The sequence below is a fragment of the Aplysia californica genome, unplaced genomic scaffold (genome assembly GCF_000002075.1).
Source record: "Aplysia californica isolate F4 #8 unplaced genomic scaffold, AplCal3.0 scaffold01449, whole genome shotgun sequence".
NCBI classification, from domain to species: domain Eukaryota; kingdom Metazoa; phylum Mollusca; class Gastropoda; order Aplysiida; family Aplysiidae; genus Aplysia; species Aplysia californica.
The window spans coordinates 9,195-28,253 of record NW_004798719.1 but is presented as its reverse complement, the minus strand read 5'-3'; the positions used below and the strand labels follow the sequence as shown (position 1 = coordinate 28,253).

The following is a 19,059-nucleotide window of genomic DNA, read 5'->3' as shown; positions in this document are numbered from 1 at the left end:
TATCTATATCTCTATTTCTCCCTGTGCCCAGATGAACGCCAGCAACCTGGCCGTCTGCTTCACACCCACCGTGTTCATGCTGGGCTCTCGCCAGGCGGCCACTCACAGCCCCAAGCGGAACCGCAAGAACTCGCCTGGCATGCCAGACCCTCGGGAGATCTTGGAGCAGAAGGCGGCGCATGAGTGTCTCACCATGATGATCCAGGACAGCAAGAAACTCTTCACTGTGAGTACCAACTACATCGATAGCCTTCACTGTGAGTACTCCGATAGCCTTCACTGTGAGTACAAACTACACCGATAGCCTTCACTGTGAGTATCAACTACACCGATAGCCTTCACTGTGAGTACAAACTACACCGATAGCCTTCACTGTGAGTACACACAAACTAAATCGATGGCATCGTCAGCGATCATAGTTTTCCGCAGGTCCTCGATTTTCCGCAGTTGCAAGAACTTCCCAAAATCGGCTCCGCTGTCATAACCTGAAGTCAGGCCCAGGCAGGACTTGAGTAGCCTGAGATCGGCCCAAAACCGCTCTGCGATCCACGGATCTGACTTAACTCGGCCTATCATAGACCGGATGTGAGTGAGACGGCTCGACAAAAAAGAAAATCATGAACAGTATAGAAAACATACACCCTCCTTTGATTGGAGGAGAACCGGAACTACCTTTCGCCTCTTCTTGCAATCTTCCGTCTTTGGTTTGCGAGTGAGGAACGCCTTTTGAAGATAGTTCTTTATTCACAAGGTCATACGAAAGATATTTGGGTTTATTTGGCATCTTTTTAACTGATGGGGAAAGGAGGGGGGGGGGGGTGCACAATATTTATGGAAGTCTATCGGGTCGACCGCAGGGGTTAGCGAAAAATTTCACTGTGATTCCTGCTTAGTGGTTAGGCTGTCAGACTCGCAACCATAAGGTCATGGGTTCGAATCCCGTCAGGAGTCTGACGTTGTGTCCTTGGGAAAGGCACTTTACATGAATTTTCCTCACTTCGCCCATGTGGGAATGGGTACCCAGCTATAGACAGTGAAAGATCTTGTCAGTTTGTTAGTGTTTGAATACTTAATCATCTGCTGGCACTGTATGCTTCCCAGGAAGCTGAGAATGTTTCTGAGTGTTCTATTGAGTGCTGGGGTATTAATATAGTGTAAAGCGCAGAGAGCATGCTGTTGAGCGGGGATATGCGCTATACAAAGGCTATTTATTTATTATTACTACAGCCTGTGACGCTCTTTATTATTTTTTTAACCCTTCATTGCTAAGATGTTTCTGTCTAAGTTTGTTCAGACGAAATAAAATATTTATTCAAGTGGGATTGAAACAAATCCATAACAAGTTTCACCTTATAGAAGAATAAGTGGGTTTTAGCCCTCTCCGCACCTCTAACATATAGCCGTGGTGTCCGCCACAATTGCGTGGTTTCAAAATATGGAAAGCAAGCACATAAAGGTCATAAACCTATAAAGGTTAGGAAAATAGAATGTGAAAAGAAAATAGAGCTCATTTGTGATGTTCCATAATTGAAATTTTGCTGGTATAAAAATGGTGACAATTACCCCTCCCCCTTGTTTTCTGCGTATGTTACCCTCTCGTGACACCTCTAATCTTTGGCGCTTACATGAACTGTTAAAATGTGTGTAGCAAGGGCTGTAAAACTCTTCGTGAAGCTTAAAAAAACCCAACTTATTACAGCCTCCATGATGTAAGAACTCTTTTTGTCACTATCACCTTTAATAAATGTATTTGAATAAATTGTTGCTCCCTGAATGGGTCCGTTAATTTAGATCTACTTTATATTTTACTGAGGAGCACTTAACGCCTCCTGGGAGTGGGCGCTAAAGAAGTTACCTTGATGATGATGATGATGATGATGATGATGTTGATGATCATGATTATTATTAATGAATGTCATCTTTAATAATATTATTGTTATTATTATGATTATTATATCCTGGTCTGCACTGCGCTTTCTACCAGGTCCCTTTCAACCTGTTCCGCCAACTACAAGTCCACTCACTGGCACACATGGAGCCCGCACCGCTGCAAGACTTGTGTGGGGACGACCCCGCCTCGGAAGTGAGAGCTTTTGGCCAGGAGAGGATTCAGATGGTGCTCAAGGTCAGCACTGGTCAAGCATCAGTCAAGCTGCAGAGAGAGAAATTAGGGAAACAAAGAAATCTTTTTGTTATGCACAAAGTTTGCGTGTTGTAAATACCTAGAATATACATGATACTGTATAAAACCAATTTTGTAATATGTAGTTTGTATACTGTATAAAACCAATTTTGTAATATGTAGTTTGTATACTGTATAAAACCAATTTTGTAATATGTAGTTTGTTAATACCTAGAATATACATACACTATAAGACAAATTTCAGGACCTGAAAATCTGTTTGCTATTGCTTGCCCTTTATGCATGCAAAGCTAATTGGGCATATTGTTTTTAAATTAGTGTTTAAATAGCGAACATGCGTTGCTAAAGCTGAACTTTATCATTCTCAGGAGGCCCACGACAAGAACAAGGGCTGGATGCAGTGCTCTCCCATTGCTGATATTGAAGTGAGTCATCGCAAACCTCTGGATGACTGCCCCCTCAAGGAATGGAAGCTGGTGGTCGACATTGAAGCCCCTCCCATTGAGGTTTTGAGGAGGATCATGCACGAAAGGTACACACTAGCGGCCTACTCTTCTTTCATCCCACTTTTATTGTAAACTTGCAGTCTCTCTATCTGCAGTATCGGTTGCATTAGCTCAAGAAATAATTTGTCAAAATTCAAATTCTACATGTTGAACCCCCCCCCCCCCCCCCCCAAAGAGGAGATGCACAATGTGGGTACTGCTATTAAAAGAATGGAGCACTTTCTCTCTCTCTCTCTCTCTCTCTCTCTCTCTCTCTCTCTCTCTCTCTCTCCCTCTCTCCCTCTCTCCCTCTCTCCCTCTCTCTCTCTCTCTCTCTCTCTCTCTCCCTCTCTCTCTCTCTCTCTCTCTCTCTCTCTCCCCCTCTCTCTCTCCCTCTCTCCCTCTCTCTCTCTCTCTCTCTCGAAAAAAAACACATTTTTTTTAAATGTTGCTTTCTTGGCTTAATTAGCCAACAATGGGTTCTTCCTTTTCACTGTTCAGAACACTTTGAATCACCTGTTTCTAACAAATCAAATAACTACTCTTGCAAATTATTAGGAAAAAAAATGCGTCCAGTATTAAAATTATTTGCTCTAATTGATGATTCTGTTCATTATTGTGTTCATATTTCGTTCGTTATTGTGTTCGTTATTGTGTCTTGTTTGTGTGTCCAGGCATGCGTGGGACGAGGACTTGTTGAGCTGGTCAGTGGTGGAAAGAATGGACCCTCACTCGGACATCTTCCAGTACGTCCTCAACAGCATGGCACCACACCCCTCGCGGCACTACTGTGTGCTCAGGTGAGACTGGACCAAACTTCTTTACTTTGATTTTGTCCTTGATTGTTTTGTTTTTTTGTTTGTTTGAGTTTTAAAAATACAAAACAGTGTGGCACTAAAAAAAAAAAAGTCCTTCTTTACAATTAACACAACTGTTACATTTCCTTTCCTATCATTTATGTTGTTATATTATTGTATTATAATATGTGTCACGACGCGGTCAGATCAGGCACTTGTCTATCTTTGGGCATATCGAGTTATTGGTACTTGTATCATCTAATAGGCTGTCCATTTGCCTTGCTTTTGATGACAATGATATCCATTTATCTTGGATGCAAGTCAAGATATTGGCTTTTGAAGGAGGTAGGGGTTGTTGGTTTCAGAGGTAAAGATAGCGAGAAAATAACTGCCAAAGTTGAGTTATTTCCTTAGCTTAAGAGTCTGCGGAAATGGAAAATTTACACATTTTCTACCTTTAATACCTTAAATCAATGTTTTCAGTAAAAATTCGCACAGAAATGTGTTCTTTCATTGGCTGGAAAGGTGTTGAGCCAAAAAACAAAAATTGGATAAGAATTTCCAAACCTTCAGCAAAAAAGTAGTTCCTTGATTTTGATTATTTTGACGAACGCCTGATTTCACCCCGCTGCCTCTCATATTGGCATTGCCACCTCTTGTATAGTCTCACAATACTGAGAGGGTTGATAAACCCATATTAACTTTTAATATCATTGTTACTACTATTATAATGAATACTATTATCGTCATCATTATCACCTTGACTTGTTTGTCTTTATTTAAAACAACCCTTAACCCTATCTGCACTCCCTGGGGTCATTTTTTTAGAGTACTTCTAGTACGAAGATCCCTTTGAAACTTTCAGTATTTCTCCAAAAATCATTTTGACAGACTGCTACACCAAGCGTACGGATCGAATTAACGAGTAAATTTCCTCTTTGGAAAGTGATGGCACAGAGTTCCCCCCGTCGTATGGATACGATAGTAAAACACAATGTATGGATAGGGTTAAGTAGTATGAAAGCTTGACATTGTGATTACGTTCTGGCCCGATACACCAGCGTCTCTAGTGTAGTGCTTAGACACCTTGTTATCTCACACAGAAGACCCAAGTTCATTTCCTGAGTGAGGAAAAGTTTTTATTGAGTATCTCAGTCTGTCTGCTGGGATGTTGTATCCCTCTCAGCCCGGGTCTGTCTGCTGGGATGTTGTATCCCTCTCAGCCCGGGTCTGTCTGCAGGGATGTTGTATCCCTCTCAGCCCGGGTCTGTCTGCTGGGATGTTGTATCCCTCTCGGCCCCAGTTAGCCCGAACAAGCAGGGTTGGAGTCTCGCCTCCTGAACAATCTAGACTGTGTCAATGAGGGACACAAAAACATCAATGTATAACACACGGATAGCTCAAATTCGTTGGGACGGGTCTCAGTAGTTGGAGGGATCTGTATTTCGAGTAATGTCTTTCGAAGATAAAGCGGAAAAAAACCACAACAGGACCACAGGAAAAGTTTGACGAATGCGTGATTTCGATTCTTCTGTGTTCGACCTATCCATGATATACTATATTTAACTCCTTATCTCCGTGGGAGGTAAACCCACTATGGCGGGTCCCTTTTTTGGTACCAAAGCTTAAAATGACAAAAACGCCACTAAATGGGTCATAAGATCAAAACTAGTCAACCCATTTTGATGGTTTTTCATCTAATGAATGAACTCCCTATAAAAAACACCTGTTTCCGCCAATTGTCAAAAAGTAATTTGATGTAGAAAAAGTCATCGTAAAGGAATGCGACCGAGCCTCTGTCAGTGACTCACCGGCAGAGTGGTTCCAATCGTCAGCTGCTGGGAATGGCTGGCCGGAGATAAAGAGTTAAAAAGAAATTTAAAAAAAAAATGTTTCTTTCCCCTTCCCCAGATACTGGCGTAGTGACCTGACCAAGGGGGCGTGTGCTCTGATCACAATGTCCGTGGAGCACGCCGACGCCATGGAGGTACAGGGGGTGCGGGCGGTCGACCTGGGCTCCTACTTCCTCATGGAACCCTGCGGGTCGGGCCGGTCACGGTTGACCTACATCACGCGGGTGGACTCCAGGTGAGCTGGCGGGTGGAGTGGAGTCGGAATGTATCCCCACAATGTTTACACACAAATACATTGGCTCTCGTGGCCTAGAGGTTTAGGTGTTGGCTTCTCATTCAAAGGTCCGGGGTTCGAATCCGGGTAGCGAACAAAAAATTTTCTTCTCTAAAAATTGTTTTCTTTCACCTCCTTTCCTTCTGCTCTCTGGCAATGTTCTGTCGTCTGCTTTCGTCTCCTCTTTCTGCTCCCTCCCTCTCACCTCCTTTTTCCCCCTCCTCTGGGCTCCTGATTCTTCCTGCAGCCTTTCTACTGCAACTCCTAGGCTCCTTCTTACTGCTGTCTTTCAGTCACACCCCTGATCTTCTGGTAGGAAAGATCTACACCTAGCCTTCTCGGACAAGGGAGGAAAATCTCGAAGGGCCCGTGTCCTTGCTGTGCACATTAAAGATCCCTTGGTGGTCTTAAATCGATAAGAGTAGGCTTCGGCCGCCACCCGGGCAAATTTCAAAATTTCCTATCAACTGAAAAAGTTTAATGTGTCCTGTGCGCTCATATGACCTTATGCAGTTGCGAGCGCCATAAAACACTTACCCCTCGAAAAAAAAACACTTTTAAAAAAACCCACACATAGATGCACACTCTCAATATGATCTTGTGTAGTTGAGAGCGCCGTAAAACTCTTACCAAACTAAACTATATACGCATAGACAAAAGAACAGACAAACAGCAGGTCAGCTGGTGGGTGGAGTGTAGTACAACTTACCCATCATTGACTGCGATTTCTGCTCTAGCGGGTACCTGTGGGTGGTTGGTAGGTGTGTTGGTATGGTTTGCCCCTTCTCTACTATCAAACATCTGTTATCCTTATCTCTCCTTCTTCTCTACTATCAAACATCTGTTATCCTTATCTCTCCTCCTCTTTCCCCATAGTACGGCACTCTCCAGCTCTGATATTCACCACTTGCGTGGCCTACTTACATTGCGAGTTCTGTAAAACTCTTTCTAAAACTAAAAACTAAACTCAGGCAGCACAGTAGTTGTCTCAGAAACATGGTTTCTTTCTGTAATATTCTAGTTAGACACAACCTCTTCTAGATGTTAAAACAGTTTTCCTTGGAGACCAAATCATTTGGTACTTATTTATGATAGTTCTCCTGCTAAATAAAAATTGCACATGTTGCAATTTCCCAGCTGAAGTAACAGTACAGAGCTGAAAGGAACAGTTTATCCTCAGCTATTGAATTGTCTAGCAAAATACAGTATAACACGGATAGATCGATGTCATTGGGACCAGCCTCAGTAGTTCGAGGGATCCATAGTTCGAGGGAAATCTGACGAAGATAAAGAAGAAAAAAACAAAAAATGAGACCGCAGGCGCAAGTTGATGAATGCGTGATTTTGAGTCTTCTGTTTTTTACCGTTCCTGTAGAGCCAAGAAAAACTTTACCACTGGGACAATAAAGTATCATATCTTATCTTATCTTATCTTATCTTATATTTGTGTGACCTTTTCTTTCACAGGGGAAGAACACCAGAGTGGTACAGCAAGATCTTTGGCCACATCTCTGCCAACTTCCTGGATAGACTTCGCGAGTCCTTCAAACAGGAAGCTACTAGCGGGCCCGAGACTAAAGTCTAAAGACCTCGTCATCAGTAGCCACTGGTCGCTAAAGGAACTCTCCCAGCCTGGGCCTGAAGGCCGGTGTCAAAACCACATATTATGAGGCTCCTGTTTGAACCACATCAACTACAAACAAGTTTATTTCCTGTGGTGTCTGCCACCCTGCCCAGTGAGTGTTGGATGGGCCCTAACAGTGATGGTGGTGGAGAGTGAGGAACCTTCTGAGTGAGAAGCCTATTCAGAGAGAGAGAGACGAGGACAGAGTAGAGTACATCATTCCGCGATCTCCGCGCGGACACCGTGATACTAGGCCGGAGCCAGCTCGAGAATATTCACCACCAGTGTATATTCGCAGCTGGAGTATATTCACCATGATACATTTGTACTCGCAGCTGGAGGATATTCACAAGAATGTTTGAGTAGCCCCATGGCTGTGGTGTGGGAAGAAGGCTCTCCAAGCACTGGTGCTCTGAGCATGTGACTTGTTGTTGTGTTGTAGAGAAAGACAGATCTTCTCTCCTTCCACGTGCAGAACAACAACCCGACCCTGTGGCCCGCTGACCAGTCGAGACCCGCTGACCAGTCAAGACCATCACTCTTTTCTAAAACAAAGTGCCATTACCACAACAACTTCTGCAATGTTCATGTTGGTTTTTGTTTTGTTTCTGAAATCATATGTAGCTTCTCAGTGTGAGACCTGGCCGTACGTCACTTTTCCAAAAATGGCATATGACGGAGTCGCACATAAGCTGGCGAAATGCTAAATGCTAAGCTTTCATCACTCAACAACTCCCCCCCAATGTAACAATGTTTATAATAATTGTAGAGAACGCGCTTAACAATGACAGTGGAACTCCCAACTGTTTGCTTACCATGTATGCAGACGTAATGTAGGCCGCGTCTGTAGCCCTGTATCACTGCCAGATGAACATGTTATTTATCCTAACAACAGCAAAACCAAGCGTTAATGGCAATGTACGTAGAATTTGATTTGTTCTTGGCAGTGGCAGAAAATATTGAATTCTGAGCTGATAATAGCAAAGGATCTAGAAGTCAGTTTCTTTGCAACTAGATCTATCTGAAGACGAGCACAGTTATCGTGGCTAAAGGGTGAGTCTTGAAGCCAAACCAGAACATTATACATGTTCCTCGGTATACTTTTCACCCATTTCTAAAACTGAAGCTACACTATTGGTGGGCAACGTGTACCTACTTCGACCACAGTCAGAGATTTTTGCGGCTAAGAGTCATGTTATAGTCTTTATCAGATGCCATATTAGCATAATGAACGAATGATTGACCCTCGCTTACTCTGTCAGTGGGCTATTTATTCCATAATGATATTTTACCTTGTATACTTGTTGTTTTTCTTGAATCGTTCATAAATCTTCAAGTAGCTTTCTTGTCAGACTTTTGTGTCTAGCTGTATGTCTAGAAGTGACAGCACACATGTGTGTGTGTACTCACAAGTAATATTGTTCTTGTATATTTTTAAAGTTACAATAAGACTCTGTATAATGTATTATATTGCTTAAAACGTACTATCGGCCGTTAAGTTCACTTTCTGAAGCCCCAAGTTCCATTAAGTAGTTTCACTCTTTTTGGCCAACCCGTACCTCCGCTAAGATGTTTAAAATCTTGGGTCTCTGGGTGGTTGACGGGTGCTCTGGTGTGGCTTGCTTCTTCTTTCCTATCAAATATCTATCATCTTTATCTCTCCTCCTTTTTTATGTTTGTTACTCTCTTGTAACACCTCTAATCTTCGGCACTAATATGACCTTATTGTGTTGCAAGTGCCGTACAACTCTTACTAAAACTAAACTAAAATTTTGTAGCTGAACAGAGAACATTTATATCGACGTTTAACTGTCTTTGTATATATTATTAAATTTAAAAAATCGCGTAGGTATTTTAATGCCACTGTCAACACAATTTGGGAGGCAGCGTGGTGAAAACAGGAGCTCGTCAAAATAATCAAAGTGAAGAAACTGGCATTTTCCCGTAGATTTGTGAGTTTGCATTGCATTATTGTTTTTTCACTCAACACCTTCCATGCCCATTAAAATGCACCTTTCTCTGGGGATTTTATTGAAAAACGTGAAAGGCACAAAAAATTTAAATTTTCAGTTTCCATGCACTCTCAAACTAAGGAAATAACTAATCTTTGAAGGCAATTTTCTCACAAATTTGACCCCTGCACCCATGTGACCCGAGTGTTCGTTTACTTTCCCTCCCGTTCCACATTTAGCAACGATGTGTCCATTTCCTACTACATATTGGTGCGTTGAACACGAATATCAACTTCATTTCCATTGCAAATTAATACTTTGAAAAATATTTAATGTTTTTTTATGGAACTTAATTACACCAAGCCTAATTGCATTATAATTGCAGCGCTTTGGACCAATCAGGGAGTTTCAGGGGGGGCATTTCCCCCTGTTTTCAGTTATAATTTGGGGTTTTGCTGTTAGGTTTGAAATTTTCTTGAAAATAATCGATTTGATATATGTGTGTGATCTGCAGCAAATAATACTGCTGTTTGACCCTCAAAGCAGTGCATCTGTGTGCTGGAGTGGAAGTAAAAATGTACCCAGACACCCTTCAAGGTATGTCAATGAAGATGTGAAGTATCTATACCAGAATTACAGTTAATTTGGAGTTCTGATCGCCATTTCGTAGCAAAACAAGGACTCCTATCCCTCTTTTGTACTTGCGTTAGTGAAATGTTCAACTCTTGTCATCATCACTGATGAGGAGATTTCAATACTGTCTGTCCACTAGAGCACCAACGCGTGTAAATATGAAAATCATGGGCAGCCTGTTTGATCGACATCTCCCTTCCCACTCCCCTGTCCAACTTGTACCATAAGTCTGTGCAATGTCTTTGATTTACTGAGGAGGATGTCCATTACGGACTCCACAAGAATCTTTATTCTGCCTACAAACCCTTTGTACATGTACCATATAAGTCTGTATTGTTTGTGTACGTTACAAGTCACACGAACACTTTTCTTTATTGAGGCTGGAGTCGTTTGGCTTGTGATTTAGACAAACGTTACCATATTTGTTACATGATTATTATAGTTGTTACATGTATTCACAAAGTTGAAATGTGTTTGTTTTTTTCTTGGTGTTCTTGTTTCAGCTGACGTCATAATTGTTGTAAGATTTCATGATATTTTCCAACAACATTATCGTATGTTGTGCTTGTGACAAACCAGTGCTTTACCTTGGGGTAGGGAGTAATTTGTTTTGTTTTGTTTTGTTTTTTGTTTTCACTGGCCTTAAAGATTTCATGCATACTGTATAATTATTTGTTGTTTATTTTTGGTATGTATTTCTTGTTTCCGTTTCATTTTTGCTTTGACGATTCTCACTGCCGCAAGAGGGGAACTAACCACATTTACCTCACGGAAGACTTGTGTTGAACTGAGACTCACACACTGGCTACTCTCATCTTGCGCACACTTCATAGGGCAGGGCGAGTGAGAGGAGGCTGGAAGCGAGGAGAACACGTTTGAGTTGAGCAGAACAAGAGGAGGAAAGGAAGAAAGCTTGACTGAGGGTTAGATATTGAAAGAGAATGTTTGTGTTGTGTCTGTGTGTGGGAGGTGGCGGAGAGATAGAGAGAAAGAAAGTGGGGTGGAGAGACACAGAGAGAGAGAGAGCGAGGGAGAGAGAGAGAGAAAGAAAGAGTGAGGGAGACAGAGTGTGTGTGTGTGTGTGTGTGTGTGTGTGTGTGTGTGTGTGTGTGTGTGTGTCTGGGTCAAATTTATGTTTTTATCATCTCTGAATTGATTTCTACTATCTTTTCATCTGTGTTATCATTACCTTCTATGCATCTGGCATCCGAGATTCCCAGCACTAAGACTTACTCTATTTCAATATATACGGTAAAAGCTAATTATAGCTCCATTATATTATGAGAGAGACAATTTTGTTACTGGTTCATCGAAATTCTGTTTGTCTTGACAGACTGATCGCCGAGAAACAAAGTGATCACGTTTTTTATTCTAGAGGTGGACACAGTTTTAAGAACTGAGTTGAAATCCAACTTTGAACTTGTGTTGTGTGTCTCAATGTACAAGAGACGAGCTCCCCACCGGCCCCCTTCCGTGAAGCATAATATTAGTAGTGTCACTTGTATAGTCAGATGACCTGTTTGTGGGGAGGAGGGGGGTTGGTGGGGGGACCCTCTCTGAATTTCATGTTCACAGGAAGAACGTAGTCAAGTCCTGTAGGAAAGTCATAAGATTTAGCAAATATGGCTTACATATTCACTCCTCATAGCGTCATAATAAAATTAACAATGTTATTCTCTTCTCTATTTATCATTTATCTTGTGTATTGCAAAGTGCAGGGAAATAAAACTGTCCTTGTCAGATTATTTTCTCGGTTTTTGTTATTTTCTTGGAATGCGAATACATGTGAAATAGTTAGACTCTTAGCCATACATACATAATGAGACCAGTTCACATGTACGGGGAAACGATTTTATTGAGGAGCATTGTCTTTTTGCTGTCTTCTGTGGGCAAGTTGAAGAACCGAACCATTATGCCGGACACTCATGAACCTCGGTGTATTAGTTCAAATCCAAAGTGGTTCTTTTGCTCTACCTTGCCCTGGAGCCTCAATAACATCAGGATGTTATGCAGATATGTAGAGTTCGAACCCTGTGAGGGACCTTTCTCAACTTGAGACGTTTTGTTCATACAGAGACGACACAAACACCTACCCCACCCCCCTCCCATAAGATGACCCTTACTGCTGAGAATTGTAGTCTTTTTGTTTAAGAATTTTTTAATGCTTTTTTGTTTGTACTACTTTGGTGTTTTTGTGTGTGTGCGGGGGTTTTTATGTGTGTACAACAGAAAAAATAAACAGAATTTAAAGCTGTGACATTCAGGCTTTAAATGGCACAAATACAATAAAGGGAGGAAACTTATGGACATACATTGCCACGTGGTGCCAGCGAAGTCTCCAAACAAAAGAAATGTAAATCATTGCTTGTGGAGAATATGTTACTGATGTTTGATGCCCTCTCAGCATAGTTTCGATCATTTGGAATATCAGCTGCGTCGGTCCTGCTGAAATAAGGACACACCGTGTGCGGGACTTCTTCAACCCCCAGGGGATAGAGCTGCTCATTCAAGACAAGATTCTCACCAACAGTACACCATAGACAGGCAGGCTACCGGCGAACTGGAATCAATATATTATAGATATAGTTGAAATGAATTTAAATTATTTTAATCTTTTATCGGGGGGGGGGGGTTATGTAGCGTGGGTGTCTCAAGACCATATTTCATGGTGTCCAGCAAAGTCGATTTTTTGTCGGATTACTGTGGGTCGGTCGGGAAAGTCGATTTTTGTCGGAAGAGAATAGGCTTCCCGAGGTCGGAATAAGCCTGTGCGTTGACAAAAACATAGCTCTTAGCATACTGTGTCCGTATACGGAGCAATAGCACCGGTATTTAATTCTTTCTTAAACGACGATACTGGTGTTCGATACTCAGTACTTTCATCAGTGCCTCAGCCGTTTACGAATACGGAGTATCTGCGGCATGGTATCGACGTTTAAGGTATTGTTTACACACACGGTACACAGTTGTCACTCTTCAGTCTTCAGAGAGTAGAATCTAGATCTATATATATCTAGATCTAGAGTACAGAGTCGTGCAAGCAGGCGTGAAGAATGTGACTTTTTGTGAGCATTGTCTTGGCCTTGGCCTTGATAGATCAGATTTAATCTAGATCTGGATCTAGATTCTAGATCTATTCTAGATTCTAGTTCTGTCTGGACTTTGATCGACAGTTCAGGATCACAATGGCGAGAAGTAAGTGTGCTTGTTTGTGATTTGACAGTGTTGTGTTATAAAATAAAATAAAAGTCTTCTGAAAGTCGAGGAGGACTTCCGTAACGAGGGACCACTCTGAGTCTGAACTCTATGAATTATATTGAATATCAATGGCCATCAAAATCAGTACGGAAGGTCTGAACTTTAGACTAAAGTCAGTTACAAGACTTACATTTAGTCAGATATTCTTAATCAATGTTAATCCCAATGCAAGGTTTTGAATATCCAGTCGGGGAACCAGGCGCGGCCGGAATTTAGTAACGCAAGAAAGTAAACAGTTGCCCCTTGGCCTTGATCTAGATCTAGATCTAGATCTAGATTAGCCTTGGCCACATACATGCGACTAAACGTGCGACGCAAACTATAAACTAGTTTTTGGTAACGGCCATCTTGCGTGACATCAGACCGGGATACACCTCCGGTCTCGTGACTTTATGATCTGAACACATACATTGATCAACTCAACTGCATGGCACCAAAGATTGTGTCTACCATCCATGGCACGATGTTGGTCTTGGTGCGATGTTTTTCCATGAGACCTACGGGTAATGTGACGGTGCTTTTTCTGTAGTTCCCACCCCCCTTATTTGAGCCTGACCTACATCTAGATCTAGATCTATATGTTTGATGCGCGGCGAGCTAAGATATCAAACTTAACAACTGCAAAACATCAAATTATGGTAAAATTCAGGGGGGCATGCCCCTCTGAAACCCCCCACCATATTTATTAGGTCAGGGGCATGTAACCCCCCTGCCCCTACTCTTGAGGCCAAAACCCGCGAATAACAATTTCAGGGTGGGAACTACCGAAAAAGCGCCAATGTGACATGATGCAGTGCTCCGATGATGCTGCTGCTTTTATTTTCTCTTCTGCACATTGTTTATTTGGCCCAGGGAGGAGGGGTAATCTCCGGTCGTCTTTTCGGCAATTTTAGCACGCTTTATTCAATATTGTCTTTGCATTTATTGTGTTTCAATTTCAAGCATCAGTATTTTTACGGTTCTGAGCATCAACGATCAAAGCCATCTTCCATCTCCAGACCATGGCTGACATGCTGCCGTTTGCTGCAAGTGTAAAATTTTACCGTCCAAAATTAAAATACATCGATAGAGAATACGTTAAGCCATTAGCCACTGACCCAACATGTCTTTCCATGCGGTACCTCCAAAGATTCTCTACTGTAACACTTACAAGATCTTTGACCTCCATGGCCTTATAAAAATCGAAGTGGCTAGCCGTACTTTATAAAAGTACTGCCAGTCTAGCCGTACTTAGATCTAGGTTTAGCCCTATCGACTCAAACCTGTTAAGTACACATTAGAGATAGATCTAGATTCAGGTTCAATTACATGCAAGCCAGTAAGGCACCTTTTGGTGTTTTTTAAAAATACAATTTGTACTTTAGGCATTGCAAACTAAAAATTTCATTTACAGTTCAGCCATCAATATTAAGTACGGCCAGCCTGACAGTCTAGCTGTCATTTTAAGTACGGCTAGCCTGGCTGTCTACCCGTACTTAAAAGTACTGCTAGCCAAGAAGTCTAGCTGTACTTATCTTAGAGGCCCTTTAACATTACAAAACAGGAGGTTTAAAATACATGCACTGTCATTAAGGCACCTGGTTTCGTCTCAAATACAAATACTTTAGGTACTGCAAACTAAAGATTTATATTTATTACAATTCAGTAGGCCTATTATTTTTTTTATGGTCAGTCTAGCCATCATATTAAGAATAAAAGTATGGCTAGCCAACCGGTCTGGCAGACTGCCAGTCTAGCCGTCATTAAGTACGGCTAGCCTCTTCCTCTCTAAAAATAGTCTGTGGGTATCCCAGGTAGTGGTGACATCACATATTCTTAAAATTACCAGCCAATCAGGAAGATGCGTCATTTTACGTTTAGTCGCATGTGCCTAGGCCTGGCACTCCTGTATAATTGCGGTCCGTTATTTACATGACGGGCTTTGTGGGAGTGAATCCTGATCTAGGTCGAGCTAGATTCTAAAAATAGCCAAGATAATGTATATATATTTAGATCTACAGGTCAGTATATTCTTCAATCTTCCCGAGAAGTCCCGGCCTAACTCCAATAACATTTACAATATTTACACAATCAGAAACATAAACGGAAGTCACGTTAAAAAATGGCTAAACAGGGTTTTCCCCCCTCCATGTCGAGAAATCCGGGGGGGGGGGGGGTCTTGAATTTTCTGAGAAGTCGGGGAAAAGATAGGGCCTGTATAGTAATATTAGCAGTACCTTCAGTGGTGTAGCTATCTAGTCAAGTAATAGTAATAGTAGCGGTACCCTCAGTGCTGTAGCTATCTAGTCAGTAATAGTAGCGGTACCCTCAGTGGTGTGACTATCTAGTCAAGTAATAGTAATAGAAGCGGTAGCCTCAGTGGTGTAGCTATCTAGTCAGTAATTATAGTAATATTAGCGGTACCCTCAGTGCTGTAGCTATCTATTCAGTAATAGTAGCAGTACCCTCAGTGCTATAGCTATCTAGTCAGTAATAGTAGCGGTACCCTCAGTGGTGTAGCTATCTAGTCAGTAATAGTAGCAGTACCCTCAGTGGTGTAGCTATCTAGTCAAGCAATAGTAATAGTAGCGGTAGCCTCAGTGGTGTAGCTATCTAGTCAGTAATAGTAATAGTAGCGGTACCCTCAGTGCTGTAGCTATCTAGTCAGTAATAGTAGCAGTACCCTCAGTGGTGTAGCTATCTAGTCAAGTAATAGTAATAGTAGCGGTAGCCTCAGTGGTGTAGCTATCTAGTCAGTAATAGTAATAGTAGCGGTACCCTCAGTGCTGTAGCTATCTATTCAGTAATAGTAGCAGTACCCTCAGTGGTGTAGCTATCTAGTCAGTAATAGTAATAGTAGCGGTACCCTCAGTGCTGTAGCTATCTAGTCAGTAATAGTAGCAGTACCCTCAGTGGTGTAGCTATCTAGTCAAGTAATAGTAATAGTAGCGGTAGCCTCAGTGGTGTAGCTATCTAGTCAGTAATAGTAATAGTAGCGGTACCCTCAGTGCTGTAGCTATCTAGTCAGTAATAGTAGCAGTACCCTCAGTGGTGTAGCTATCTAGTCAAGTAATAGTAATAGTAGCGGTAGCCTCAGTGGTGTAGCTATCTAGTCAGTAATAGTAATAGTAGCGGTACCGTCAGTGCTGTAGCTATCTATTCAGTAATAGTAGCAGTACCCTCAGTGGTGTAGCTATCTAGTCAGTAATAGTAATAGTAGCGGTACCCTCAGTGCTGTAGCTATCTATTCAGTAATAGTAGCAGTACCCTCAGTGGTGTAGCTATCTAGTCAGTAATAGTAATAGTAGCGGTACCGTCAGTGCTGTAGCTATCTATTCAGTAATAGTAGCAGTACCCTCAGTGGTATAGCTATCTAGTCAAGTAATAGTAATAGTAGCGGTACCCTCAGTGGTGTAGCTATCTAGTCAGTAATAGTAGCGGTACCCTCAGTGCTGTAGCTATCTAGTCAGTAATAGTAGCAGTACCCTCAGTGGTGTAGCTATCTAGTCAAGCAATAGTAATAGTAGCGGTAGCCTCAGTGGTGTAGCTATCTAGTCAAGTAATAGTAATAGTAGCGGTACCCTCAGTGCTGTAGCTATCTATTCAGTAATAGTAGCGGTACCCTCAGTGCTGTAGCTATCTAGTCAGTAATAGTAGCAGTACCCTCAGTGGTGTAGCTATCTAGTCAAGTAATAGTAATAGTAGCGGTACCCTCAGTGCTGTAGCTATCTAGTCAGTAATAGTAGCAGTACCCTCAGTGGTGTAGCTATCTAGTCAAGCAATAGTAATAGTAGCGGTAGCCTCAGTGGTGTAGCTATCTAGTCAAGTAATAGTAATAGTAGCGGTACCCTCAGTGCTGTAGCTATCTATTCAGTAATAGTAGCAGTACCCTCAGTGGTGTAGCTATCTAGTCAGTAATAGTAATAGTAGCGGTACCGTCAGTGCTGTAGCTATCTATTCAGTAATAGTAGCAGTACCCTCAGTGGTATAGCTATCTAGTCAAGTAATAGTAATAGTAGCGGTACCCTCAGTGGTGTAGCTATCTAGTCAGTAATAGTAGCGGTACCCTCAGTGCTGTAGCTATCTAGTCAGTAATAGTAGCAGTACCCTCAGTGGTGTAGCTATCTAGTCAGTAATAGTAATAGTAGCGGTACCCTCAGTGCTGTAGCTATCTATTCAGTAATAGTAGCGGTACCCTCAGTGCTGTAGCTATCTAGTCAGTAATAGTAATAGTAGCGGTAGCCTCAGTGGTGTAGCTATCTAGTCAGTAATAGTAGCAGTACCCTCAGTGGTGTAGCTATCTAGTCAGTAATAGTAATAGTAGCGGTACCCTCAGTGCTGTAGCTATCTAGTCAGTAATAGTAATAGTAGCGGTACCCTCAGTGGTGTAGCTATCTAGTCAGTAATAGTAGCAGTACCCTCTGTGGTGTAGCTATCTAGTCAGTAATAGTAGCGGTACCCTCAGTGCTGTAGCTATCTAGTCAGTAATAGTAGCAGTACCCTCAGTGCTGTAGCTATCTAGTCAAGTAATAGTTATAGTAGCGGTACCCTCAGTGGTGTAGCTACCTAGTCAGTAATAGTAGCAGTACCCTCTGTGGTGTAGCTATCTAGTCAGTAATAGTAGCGGTACCCTCAGTGCTGTAGCTATCTAGTCAGTAATAGTAGCAGTACCCTCAGTGGTGTAGCTATCTAGTCAAGTAATAGTTACTTAATAGTAGCGGTACCCTCAGTGCTGTAGCTATCTAGTCAGTAATAGTAGCAGTACCCTCAGTGGTGTAGCTATCTAGTCAAGTAATAGTAATAGTAGCGGTAGCCTCAGTGGTGTAGCTATCTAGTCAGTAATAGTAGCGGTACCCTCAGTGCTGTAGCTATCTAGTCAGTAATAGTAGCAGTACCCTCAGTGGTGTAGCTATCTAGTCAGTAATAGTAATAGTAGCGGTACCCTCAGTGCTGTAGCTATCTATTCAGTAATAGTAGCGGCACCCTCAGTGGTGTAGCTATCTAGTCAGTAATAGTAATAGTAGCGGTAGCCTCAGTGGTGTAGCTATCTAGTCAGTAATAGTAGCAGTACCCTCAGTGGTGTAGCTATCTAGTCAGTAATAGTAATAGTAGCGGTACCCTCAGTGCTGTAGCTATCTAGTCAGTAATAGTAATAGTAGCGGTACCCTCAGTGGTGTAGCTACCTAGTCAGTAATAGTAGCAGTACCCTCTGTGGTGTAGCTATCTAGTCAGTAATAGTAGCGGTACCCTCAGTGCTGTAGCTATCTAGTCAGTAATAGTAATAGTAGCGGTACCCTCAGTGGTGTAGCTACCTAGTCAGTAATAGTAGCAGTACCCTCAGTGGTGTAGCTATCTAGTCAAGTAATAGTAATAGTAGCGGTACCCTCAGTGGTGTAGCTATCTAGTCAGTAATAGTAGCGGTACCCTCAGTGGTGTAGCTATCCTGTATGGTTGACGAATCATGAAGAGGAAACATTTATAATTGAACCGCTATGCTGGCTGGCGAAAGTGTATCATGTATGACACTGAGGCTCGATCGGGAAGAATCAAGATCTGCTTTCGTTACCACACAGAAATGTTCCAGTAATAGTCTGATAGATAACGCAACATTTTGTGAACATGCAGATTTTTTGCTTGCAAACATGTAACTGGCACGCACATTCACACTGACACACATTGAGTGACCATGACTATGGCTAACGATTTCACTTAAGAAATAATAGGTAGATATCTAATACTGACTAGAATTAGAGCTATCAAAAATAAAATAAGTTGACAAACCAAAAGGTGTCAACTCCGGCCATAATACTCCCAGAAAATACACGTAGACCTGCCACTCTTTGAAAGGATCTCAGTGGGGGGGATTGGGGCTTGGTGAAAAAAATCGGGATCAACGACAAATCACCTTGGTCACTGCCAATCTGACTTTTAAAAATTCCAGGGGCGTCCATCACTGTACCCATGTATATTCCCTCTGCGAGCGTGCGTGTGTGTGGTGTTTATGTGTGTGAGCGTACGTGCTGGGTGTGTTTTATCATTTTTTAATTTTTTTTTTATCCTG

At 42.1% G+C, this 19,059-nt stretch overlaps 1 protein-coding gene across 1 annotated transcript in view; it reads left to right on the top strand.

Annotated features, from left to right (window-relative positions):
* Positions 1 to 7,758, top strand: part of LOC101850932 (rho GTPase-activating protein 7) — a gene marked incomplete at its 5' end in the record, with an annotated part of 23,720 nt that extends 15,962 nt beyond the window's left edge. Inside the window, 6 exon segments of the mRNA XM_013090733.2 lie at positions 32 to 226; positions 1,985 to 2,125; positions 2,512 to 2,675; positions 3,303 to 3,428; positions 5,337 to 5,513; positions 7,020 to 7,758. Of these exon segments, the coding sequence (XP_012946187.1) occupies positions 32 to 226; positions 1,985 to 2,125; positions 2,512 to 2,675; positions 3,303 to 3,428; positions 5,337 to 5,513; positions 7,020 to 7,137 (921 nt within the window).
* Positions 7,759 to 19,059: the final 11,301 nt, after the last annotated feature.